Raw genomic sequence first — 12,348 nt, 5'->3', positions numbered from 1 at the left:
ACCCTGGTATAGTGCTCTTTTGAGCACTGTACCAGATGACTTTTTTTTTAACCTAACTTCCCCATGATGTGTTGTTTTCTCCTCCTGCCAAAGGTAGCGCCGCAAGTAAACGGCTGCATGACCCGAGGACACATATCCCCCTATGTGTGTTGTGTTTGTGTATTTGGATGGTGTTCTGTAACTGCAATTTCCAATGTGTGAACTTGTTCACCCACATGGCAATAAAACTTCATTCATTCATTCATTCATTCATTCATTCATTCATTCATTCATTCATTCATTCATTCAGATAGCTGTAACTAAATCAACCTCCGATCTAGGGTATCCTGGTGCCATGTGCACTTATGGTAAATGGTAAATGGACTAGTTCTTATATAGCGCTTTTCTACTCAGATATGAGCACTCAAAGCACTTATGGAGATCCTAATGTTCAAACATGGTGCTCGTTATGGACAAACTTTGTTTTGCACAGAAGTCCAATAACAAAACATCACTTAGGTTCAGATAAGGCAGGCCGTTCCTCCCAATTACGCACCTCCAGGTCTCACTGTCATTGCCCACGTGAGCGTTGAATGACAGTAGGACAACAAAGTGACTGGATGGTGCACCCTTGAGCGCCCCACCCAGTGACTCCAGTACTCTGATTTGTCATTTGGTGCATAAACAACAGTAAGGACCCTTTCCCTGTCTGAACGTGCAATGAAGCCAGCCTCTTGTCCACTGGTGAAAACTCCAATGTGCGTGCAGCAAGCCGAGGGGATACAAAGATACCCACCCCAGCTCGCCACCTCTCACTGAGGGCAATTCCAGACTGGAACAGAGTCCATCCCTTCTCCAGGAGACTGGTTCCAGAGCCCAGGCCACATGTTGAGGTGAGCCCAACTATATCTAGCCAGGATCTCGCAACCTCACGCAGAAGTTCAGGCTCCTTCCCCATCAGAGAGGTAAAATTCCACGTCCCAGTAGCCAGCCTTAATAGCTGGCAATTGGTACCTCAGGGCCTCCGCCCTTGGCCACCACCCAACACACACTGCACCCAACCCCTATGCCTGACTCCAGGGTGGGGCCCAGTAATCCTATCCCGGGCAGGGTAATCTGTTCCCTTGATACCTCATAGGGTTGCTCACTCTTTGTCTGGCACCATCACCCAGTACCAATTTGCTTTGGGAGTCCTTACCAGATGGCAAAAACCTCTGGACAACATAGTTCTTGGGATCACTGGGTCACACAAACCCCCTACCACAATTCACAGAGAAGATCATTTGCAACCTTCACTAATGATGTTTCTGTACTGTGACTGAAACTCTTCAAATAAACCATTCCTCTGGAGATGTTCAGTTAACTGTTTTACAACTACTCATTCAAGTTTTTTTTTTGAAAAAAACAGGAAGGTTGGAGCCCTATAATTAGTTAAAAGACAGCTGACTCAAGCGATTGCTTTTTAAAGGGCACATATCATGCTTTTAAATCCTTCCTTTTCATATATAAATCATTCACTTGTGGTCTATATAAAGTAGAACTGCAGTGCTTTGGTCTGAATTCCTCATTATTGTAGCTCCACAGACCCCTCTTTTGCCCCTTTTCTGAGGCAAATCTTAGACCAGCTTGTTTTGGTGTGGTCTCTCTAAATGTGAATTTCACGCCCCGCACCCCTCCAGGTCGCGTAGCTTTCCACTCTACCCCATTCAGCCATTTTTGTAGTTTGATAGCAACGATACGATTATCTACTGGCAGAGAAACAGGCACTTCGAAGAGGCTCTGATGCCGGGGGGCGATGTAAGGAATTGTGTGGGTTAATACACCCAACAACTGAACATTCTGACTCGTCTACCTGCAACTTTGGCATAACTGAACTTGGACTACAAAATCGCTGCGATAAAAAGTGGTGGATTATAAAAAAAAAATATATTTAAAAAAAAAGAAAGAAAAGCACATCTGCATATGCCAATACTGTAAAAAAATAAATAAATAAATAGAGTGTCACCCTAAAATCCAAGCCAGTTATGCATAAAACAGGAAACCCAACTATTACACAGATGCCCAACGCAGAATGTCAAAATGTCAAAAGTCAAAATGTAAACTGCTCATCAGCGATAAATGTGGTTAAAAAAGTGTTGCCAAGCTGCACCTATGAAGTGAAATACATGACAGTGCCAGTGTCCACACTGAAACGTGTGTTACAACACTTTCCTTTCTTTATTCTATATTTGATCTTCAGCTGTATTTCCACACATGCTTTCTAGGCAAACACACACACCTACACAGTTAAACTGTCATTGGTCACAGTTTGATATACTTGGAGGAGAGAAATGCAAGGCCATGCACACTCAATAGGCTCTAGATGAGAGAATACAGACAGTCCACTAGATGATGTTTTCTTATATCTGAAGCTAGAAGGAGGAATGAGCAGGGAGAACTTCTGCCCTTTAACTGTGTGATTGCTTTACAGTCTTTTATTTTGGTAGTCAAATTTTTCTATGCTGACGCCCATCAGTTTTCCAATGCGTCTAGCCTGTTCAAGGTCATGAGTGGGCCGAACCCTACCTCAGCATTGGATGCATTGGATGAAAGACACAGTACACTTGACAGCATGCCATAACTCACAAGTATTCTAACATACATACACTCACATTAATACTATGGGTAAGAGTGCAAAGGTGAGTACATGTACTACCTGCTTACAGGTTTCATTAACACACCTATTACATAAACCTACAACACTGATTCCAAACAAAGCTGTTTTATTAAATTAAGTACAGAATGCAGCAATTTGCAAGTCATTTACTGTAAAGCCTGTAAGTACTGAAAAAGTACATAGACAATATATTAAATATTAAAATAAAGAAATATGATTTTTTTAAAAATAAGATATATACCCATTTTAAATTCAATCCCTGTAGCACATTAAAAAAAAAAAAAAAAAAAAAAAAAGTTGGCAAAGCCAAATAAATACACGTGACATGCAAGATTTCCAAAAGGAATTTCAGATTTTGATTGGCCAGACCGCAGAGCAGTCTTTCTTTTTTGGACTTTGTTTCGACTGGGGATTTAATGATTTCACAAAATCCTGAAATATGTGTTGCAATTTTACTTTAAGAAACATAATGATAAATTCTTGTTTTAACACATTCTTTCACAGAGTAGTACACTTTACATTACAAGCCTATAGTTGACCAGGGCTGGTACTGCAGACCTTTGAGGTCTGGATTACATTGCATCACAGAGTTCCACACCTGGGGTCTTTTTCAAATTTATCAAAAAAGAAAAAACTGAAATATCACCTAAGTATTCAGAACCTTTACTCCGTATTTAGTAGAACCATTAGTAACCATTAATAACAGCGCTGAATCTTCATTTGAGGACCTATACTATAAAGCCTCCAACAGCTGCTCACTTTATGGACACCTAAAAACTTCTTACTTTGTTGCAGGGGTTTTCTTTGTGCACACCTTAAATCATTGAAGCGGTGATCCTTCATCAAAGCTCCTCACAATGGATGAGTCAACAGAAGTTCGAACAGAGGGCAATTCCCTGTTGAAGGCTGTGTATTTGTGTCGGCTACGTCTGACTCGGCTGCTCCTGGAAGGAGGAGCTTACATTAATGAGAGTAATGAGCATGGTGAGACGCCACTCATGGTAGCTTGCAAGACACGCCATACAGATTCACAGAGTGTACCCAAGCACAAGATGGTTCGGTGAGTTTTATTCTTTTTTATTGACGATTACTATCTTCTATATATCTGGTACAATGAATGTACTCTTTGTTCCTACAAGGTATCTTCTGGAAAATGGTGCTGATCCAAACATCCAAGATAAGATGGGGAAAACAGCTCTTATGCATGCTTGCATTGAACAAACGGGAGCTGAAATTCTGTCGCTTCTTCTTAGCAGCGGAGCTGATCCAACTCTGGAGGACCACGCAGGCTTATCTGCATTAGTTTATGCAGTCAATTCAGGCAACAGCGACATCCTCCGTGTCCTCTTAGATGCCTGTAAAGCCAAGGGTAAGGAAGTTATCATCATCACCACCAACAAACTGCCTTCTGGCCATCAGATGACAAAGCAGTACCTCAATGTTCCCCCATCTCCTGACCTTGAGGACCGTGTGCATTACATGCAAGCATCTTGTTGCATGTCATCACGTGAGGCCCAGCTACGAACTCCTCCTCAGGGCTCTTCAGCAACTGCCTCTCCTCAACCTGGCAGCCCCCTTCTTGGCCTCAAGGATTCCCAGTATTTAAGCTTAGGGCATAGCCTGGTAACATCTCAACCAGGTTCACCAATCCAGCATCCTAGTCCTTTACGTGTTCCTGGTGTGGATAAGCGACTTAACCTCCATCGGCTACACTCGGAACAGTGGTCCAAAAGTCCTTCCCTATTGCTCCAGCAGAGTCAGGCCACCTCTCTGACTGAGGAACCAGTGGAAATTACTCCCACGGAAGAGCTGTCCTTCAGAGCAAAAGGAAGACCTCCAGGTGTTTCACGGCACCACAGCATTGACGTTAAAGATGCAACAGGACTCATGAAAGCACTAGAGAACATGTCAGGTAGTGAAAACAGGGCAGTTGGTGTAAGAAGAGGCTTTGGTAGAAAGATGTCATATGACAGTGCTGCAAGTTCATTGTATTCTGCTTCACACCCGAACTTGCTTCAAGACAGTCTTGCCTTTTCCCATGAATTCAGACCTGTGGATGAAGATTCATCTGACTGTCTTAGACAGCTGAGTGTTTCCAGTTTGCAAAATGTGGTGCGTCGGCGGAACATTGGTATCGACCACTACAGTTCTGACTCTCAGTTACAGCAATTTGGCAGCCGAGATAGAACCTCAAAGAGCAGTAGTGGCACTGGATCAGGAGCAGAAAGACACAAGCTAGCCAACAGCAGATCCTCCAATCTGTCAGGATCCAGGGAGTCCTTGGAGAGCTCTGTTCAGAGGCGAGGTGCTACAGGACTGGAGCGAAGAGGGTCAGGGGCTCTTCTTCTGGATCACATTGCCCACACGCGCCCTGGATACCTGCCTCGTCTGAATCCTCACATTCCTATACCAGATATTGGTGTTAACTCTAGCTCTTCCTACCCTTTGAGTGGAAGTAACAAGACATTGAATGGTGTTCTTACAGGCTCAAAATCTATTCTACCCTGTGCACATGTTTTCCCCAGGGATCTGAAAGCTAAGAAAATGTTGTGGAGACGTCACTCAATGCAGAGTGAGCAGATAAAGCAACTTGCCAACTTTGAGGAAACTTTTGGCCACTAGAAAAATATGTTGCATCAGTTAGGAGGAAAATGCATGTGCTTTATGTGCAACATAAACACCAGTATTATAGCTATAACAGCATCTCTAATTGTCAATTCATATGTTCTTTAAAACTAATTAGTTTAGATGTCCTCAGCATTGTGTTGATGTATCCTTTTAAAGATAAATTTCACATCATACTAGCTATGAGGACAGTTTGGAAACAATAATTATAAAGAATAAAATGTGCTACTTTGGCGTAACACTTTGCATTCTCATCTCCTGATAAAAGAAAGAATGCCTTTAAATATTGTCAGGTCCTGTTCATTAACACTGGGATCATCTTGGCTCATCCAGTAAATGCTGTAAGCATGTTTACACCAGGCACTGTAATTTTTTTCCACTTACCTGACTGATGTGCAAAAACATGCATATATAATTTTTCTCTACAAAAGCTAAAGAATGTAGCCATGTGCCCCAGGCTGGCTCTGAATGTGGTCTAAGTGATTGGGTTTCAGTGTGTCTGGGGTGCATTCACATCTGTGTTTAGAACAGTTCACTTGAAGTCATATTTAATGCCAGATGTGAAGAAGGCCTCAGATGTTCCAAAATAATTCTAGGCATAAGGCCCAACTTATTTGTTTGAGTTGCTAAGTTGTCATTGAGATGATTTTGTTTTAATTGTATTTTATCAAATATGGGTTTTGGGTCACATGACTACATAAATACATATGAGTTGTATGTGGAGATGGTTAAACCCTCTATATGGGGAGCATGTTTTTCCAGATGTCTTCTCCTCTGACCGTCAAATTTAAATTTAAATTTAAAATAAATTTGCACCTGCACCATATTTTTTTCCAAGACTGTCTTTTCACGGACCTCCTGGCAAAACTGGCAACCTTGGAAATGCAGCTGTCTAGCAAAGGGACCCTCATGAAAGGGTCTATATTAACCCAAACCATGATCTTTTTCTAAAGCTAACAAAGTAGTTTTATTGCCTAAAACCAAACAGTGAAAGAAAATGAAATACAAAACTTAAGTGTAAAAATAAAGCAAAGAAAAGTCTAAAATGTAGTCCTGCATGGTGTTGGAACCCTAGTCTCTTGGATCAAAATCTTTAATTTGTATCACACCACCCAGCTTGCCTCGTAATGCATTTGTCATCTGTAAATTTGAAATACCACTATATGTGATACTGCCTTGTCTCTAAGTACAGGAAATAAAACCTCATATCAAATAACATGAATCGATAATAGATAAAAATTGTGACTTTCTGCAGTTACTGCAGTGAGACTTTGTTACATCTGCATATTTCTGGCTTATTGTATACAGGCTTTAGTTATTCATTTTATCATCAGTCTGAGCCTCTGATGATAATTCACTCTGGAGTGACACACAAACAAGAGTAAGAAAAGTAAGAGAGTATTACATAAAGGCACAAATAAAAGGTTGGTAATACTCCATCAGTGTGGAGGAACTACAGAAGAGCTCCTTAGTATAATAACGTAAAGAGCAACTAAATGGAAATGGACTGATTTTTTATAGCACTTTTCTACTCTACTTTGAGCACTCAAAGCCAGGGATTGGACCACCAACCTTATAGATTAGTAGATGACCTGTTCTACCTCCTGAGCTACAGCCACCACCAACTAATATTGGAGTAATCAGTAATGAATGGCCACTCAGAGTTCATCATAAAGAAGGTATTAGATGGGTTTAATGATAATCAAGAACTAATTACTACAAGTATTTACTTGATTCACAACTTAACTCACTCAGCTCAACTCATAAGACAGTGTATTATTAATGCCAGTCCCAAGCCCAAATAACTGGGGAGGGTTGTGTCAGGAAGGGCGTCCATCATATAACCTGTGCCAAAGAAAACATGCAGATCATAAAGAATAGGATCAGTTGGAGCCTGGGTTAACAAAGACTGCCTCTGGTGCTGTTGGCTAGCAGGGTGCTGGTGGAAAGTGTGCTACTGTTGGCCAAAGACAGTGGAAAGGGAGAGGGGCAAGGAGTGTGGAGGTGAGAATATGGACAATAAATGTAGGGATTATGAGTGGTAAAGGGAGAGAGTTGGTTGATATGATCGAGAGAAAGAAGGTAGATATATTGTGCATGCACGAGACCAGGTAGAAGGGAAGCAAGACCAAGATCATTGGTGGTGGATTCAAGAAGAGGAATGGAGTATGGGTAATCTTGAAGGAAGAGTATATGAATAGTGTTGTGGAGGTGAAGAGAGTGACAGACAGGACTGTGAGTTTGAAGCTGGAAATCGAAGGGATGAAGATGAATGAACCACAGATTGAATGTCAGAAGAGAATGGAATTCTGAAGCTGTAATGGTGTTGGGTCTAGGACAACGGTATTTTCTGTTTTTTGCTTTCTATTTTATTTTGACAGTCCATTGTATCTTGTGCTCTGTATTCAGTTCAGCTTCCTTTGTCTTGTTAGTCAAATTCTGTTCAGCTGTGCTCCCTGGTGTGTCCCGTTTCCCTGATTGCCTGAATTTCTGAATTTCCCTTAGTTCTCTGTCACATCCTTGTTGTCGCTTCCTGGTCACTGTGTGTACTGCCCTCTGTCTGCTCAAATGAGTTTAGTAATTTGTTCTGTTGGCCCCATCCAGCTCCATCTTGTGTTTCCCAGCTAATAAAAGCTGAAAGAAAAGTTCAGCCTGTGTCTCTCGAGTCCTACTTTGGGATCCTCAAACCTGCGTGCCACAATGGTACACGACAGTAGGATGTGACCACGCAGTGGACCCCATGGATTACAACCTGTACGAGTGTTGATGGATCATTTGTGCATATCTGAGAGAAACTGTGAAGTAGAAGCATCACTGTTCAGCAGCACTCGCCTGGCCGCTGAACAGGACCATTCTACCCATCTGGTGGAATGGCTCGGGTGATGGCAAAAGCAAAAACTTGGGTGTGGGTTGAGTTTGGTGAGGCCATCGATGGCCTCGAAGTGATTCTGGCAAACCATCAGGTGAGTCAGGAGGGGAAAGAGGTGCTCTACTCACATGGTCCATAGTGCAGGTGGGACACTGCTGACTTCAACTGAGGCTATAGTCAGGCGGTGGAAGGAATACTTTGAGGAGACACCTTCTGTAGTGGAAGCATAGTCCCCCATCACTGGAGGTGAGGTCACTGAGGTGGTTAAACAGCTCCTTGGTGGCAGGGCCCCTGGGATGGATTAAAATTCACCCTGAGGTCTTGAAGGCTCTGGATGTTGTAGGGCTGTCTTGGTTGACATGCTTCTGCAAAATCGCGTGGAGATCTAGGGCGGTGTCTCTGGATTGGCAGACTGGGGTGGTGGGCCCCATCTTTAAGAAGGGAGACTGGAGGGTGTGTTCCAACTGTTGAGGGATTACACTCCTCAGCCTCCCCGAAAGGTCTATGCCAGGGTGCTGGAAAGGAGGGTCCGTCCATTAGTCGAACTTCATATTCAAGAGGAACAATGCGGGTTCCATCCTGGTCACAGAATGCTGGACCAGCTCTTCACCCTCTCAAGGATATTCGAGTGTGTGTTGGAATTTGCCCATCCAGTCTACATGTGTTTTGTGGACTTGGAGAATGCATTCGACCACGTCCCTCGGGGTATCCTGTGGGGGGTGCTGTGGGAGTATGGGGTGTTTGGCCTGTTGTTGCGTGCCATTCAGTCCCCGTACAACCGCAGCGAGAGCTTGGTCCGTATTGCCTGCCATAAGTCGGACTCATTTCCCGTGGGTTTTAATTCTTTTGAAACTCTGACTCTTAGTGTTGTCCACCCTAATTGGGAAATTCAAATTTGTTATTTGTTATTATCTATCATCCACCTGGTCCTTACTCAGAGTTTCTGTCTGATTTCTCAGACTTTTTATCTGATTTAGTGCTCACTTCAGATAAAATAATTGTAGTAGGTGATTTTAACGTCCATGTAGATGCTGAAAATGACAGCCTCAACACTGCATTTAATCTATTATTAGATTCAATTGGCGTCTCTCAAAGTGTAAAGGAGCCCACCCACCACTTTAATCATACTCTGGATCTTGTCCTGACATATGGCATAGAAACTGAAAACCTAAAAGAATTCCCTGAAAGCCCCCTCCTGTCTGATCATTTCTTAGTAACATTTACATTTACTTTAATGGATTACACAGCAGTGGGGAATAAGTTTTATTTCAGTAGAAGTCTTTCTGAAAGTGCTGTAACTAAGTTTAAGGATCTAATTCCTTCATTATTATGCTCTTCAGTGACATGTGTCAAAACAGTACAGAGCAGCTGCCTAAACTCTGCTCCCAGTGAGGTAGATTATCTCGTCAATAGTTTTATATTCTCACTGCGTACAACTTTGGATACTGTGGCTCCTCTGAAAAGGAAAGCCTCAAATCAGAAGTGCCTGACTCCGTGGTATAATTCACAAACGCACAACTTAAAGCAGATAACCTGCAAGCTGGAGAGGGAATGGTGTCTCACTAAATTAGAAGATGCTCATTTATCCTGGAAAAAGAGTTTTGTGTTCTATAAAAAAGCCCTCCGTAAAGCTAGGACATCTTACTACTCATCATTAATTGAAGAAAATAAGAACAACCCCAGGTTTCTTTTCAGCACTGTAGCCCGGCTGAGTATTCCTTTCACTTTAACTAGTAGTGGCTTCATGGATTTCTTTACAAATAAAATTAGAGAAATTAGAGAAAAAATATTCATAACCATCTCAAAGACTTATCTTCATGTTCGGCTGCTTTCAGCACTGCTGGTATTTGTTTAGACTCTTTTGCTCCAGTTGGTCTTTCGGAGTTAACTTCAATAGTTACTTCCTCCAAACCAGCAACATGTTTGTTAGATCCCATTCCTACTAGACTGTTCAAAGAAGTCTTTCCAATTATTGATGCTTCAATCTTAAAAATGATCAATCAGTCTTTATTAGTTGGCTATGTACCACAGACCTTCAAGGTGGCTGTAATTAAACCTCTACTTAAAAAGCCATCACTGACCCAGCTGTCTTAGCTAATTATAGGCCAATCTCAACCTTACTTTTCTCTCAAAAAATTCTTGAAAGAGTAGTTGTTAAACTATATCTTCTGCAGAAAAATGGTTTATTTGAAGAGTTTTGGTCAGGTTTCAGAATTCATCACAGTGCAAAAACAGCATTTGTGAAGGTTACAGATGATCTTCTTAGAGCCTCTGACAGTGGACTCATCTCTGTGCTTGTCCTGTTGGACCTCAGTGCAGCTTTTGATACTGTTGACCATAACATTTTATTACAGAGATTAAAGCATTCCATGGGTATTAAAGGTACTGCACTGCAGTGGTTTGAATCATATTTATCTAATAGACTCCAAGTTGTTCATGTAAATGGACGAGTCTTCTTCACAAACAAAGCTTAATTATGGAGTTCCATGGGGTTTTGTGCTAGGGCCAATTCTATTTACACTATACATGCTTCCCTTAGGCAGTATTATTAGAAAACATTGCATAAATTTTCATTGTTATGCAGATGATACCTTTATCTATCCATGAAGCCAGATGACACATCAATTAGTTAAACTTCAGGAATGTCTTAAAGACATAAAGATCTGAATGACCTCTAATTTCCTGCTTCCTTCAGATAAAACTGAAGTTATTTTACTTGGCCTCACAAATCTTAGAAACACAGTGTCTAACCAAATACTTACCCTGGATGACATTACCTCTCCCTTCAGTAACATTGGGAGCAATCTTGGTGTCATTTTTGACCAGTAGGACTGCCTTCTTTCATTTGTGCAATATCTCAAAAACAACCTGTCTCAGTGTGATGCTGCTAAGCTAATTCATGCATTTATTACTTCTAGGGTGGACTACTGTAATTCGTTATTATCGGGCTGTCCTAAAAGCTCCCTGAAAAGCCTTCAGCTGATCCAAAATGCTGCAGCTAGAGCACTGACAGGAACTAGAAAGAGAGAGCAGATTTCTCCCATATTGGCTTCTCTTCATTGGCTCCCTGTTAAATCTAGAATAGAATTTAAAATCCTTCTCCTCACATACAAGGTCTTGAATAATCAGGCCCCATCTTATCTCAAAGACCTCATAGTACCGTATCACCCAAATAGAGCACTTCACTTTCAGACTGCTGGCTTACTTGTGGTTCCTAGGATACTTAAGAGTAGAATGGGAGGCAGAGCCTTCAGCTTTCAGGCCCCTCTTCTGTGGAACCAGCTTCCAGCTTGGATTCGGGAGACAGACACCCTCTCTATTTTTAAGATTAGGCTTAAAACTTTCCCTGAACCAGCCCTTAGTTATGCTGCTATAGGCCTAGGCTGCTGGGGGGTTCTCATAATGCACTGTTTCTTTTCATTCACCTTATTTACTTTGTTTATACTCCACTCTGCATTTAATCAGTTGTTATTAATCTCTGGCTCTCTTCCACAGCATGTCTCCAACCTAAGCTGTGCTGCCATGTTCTTTTTAGAAAGGCTTTCTCCTGATAACCCTCCGAAACAAACCATACTTGTTCAGTCTTTCTAATCATACTGTCATGAACTTCAACATTTAACTGAGGCCTGTAGAATCTGAGTGTAGCTCTTGGATTTTTTTCAGTTTCTCTGAGCACTGCATGGTCTGACCTTGGGGTGAATTTGCTGGGATGTCCACTCCTGGGACAACTGGCTACTGTTTTGTATGTTTTCCACTTGTGAATAATCTCACTGCAGAATGACAGCCTCCAGATTGTTTGGAAATGACCTCATAACCCTTCCCAGGTTGCAATAATTGCTTCTCTAAGATCACTGCTCATTATGTTAACAAACACACACCTGAATGCAGACCAGCAAACTGCCAAAACCTTTGGCAACTTGCTTTCATAGAGGTGGTCACACTTCCTGAGGATCAGTTACTCAAGCAAATTTGTTTAGCAGCACCTGGCTACTATTTACCCTTTTAGTTCCTATTGAACAATAACAGTGTACTATAAATAAATAATGACATCGTATAATATATAATATGGCATGTGCTGTTGTTCACCTTAAACCATTTTAAGACCGTTTTCTTTTAAATTCTGTCCTGATGTGTAAAAAGTCAGAGCTGAAAAAGGGTGAGCTTTCTTCTTTACATGTCCGTAAGCATCGACTGGAAGAAATAATAACGGTTCTAATGA

General features: G+C 41.7%; 1 protein-coding gene across 1 annotated transcript; it reads left to right on the top strand.

Moving 5' to 3' along the window:
- Positions 1-3,492: 3,492 nt before the first annotated feature.
- Positions 3,493-5,257, top strand: ankrd34bb (ankyrin repeat domain 34Bb). Its single transcript, XM_030723688.1, has 2 exons — positions 3,493-3,695; positions 3,775-5,257. The coding sequence occupies exons 1-2, from the start codon at positions 3,493-3,495 to the stop codon at positions 5,255-5,257; spliced, it is 1,686 nt and encodes a 561-aa protein (XP_030579548.1).
- Positions 5,258-12,348: the final 7,091 nt, after the last annotated feature.

This window comes from Archocentrus centrarchus, unplaced genomic scaffold (assembly GCF_007364275.1).
Source record: "Archocentrus centrarchus isolate MPI-CPG fArcCen1 unplaced genomic scaffold, fArcCen1 scaffold_26_ctg1, whole genome shotgun sequence".
Taxonomy (NCBI): domain Eukaryota; kingdom Metazoa; phylum Chordata; class Actinopteri; order Cichliformes; family Cichlidae; genus Archocentrus; species Archocentrus centrarchus.
This window is presented reverse-complemented; position numbering and strand designations above follow the sequence as displayed.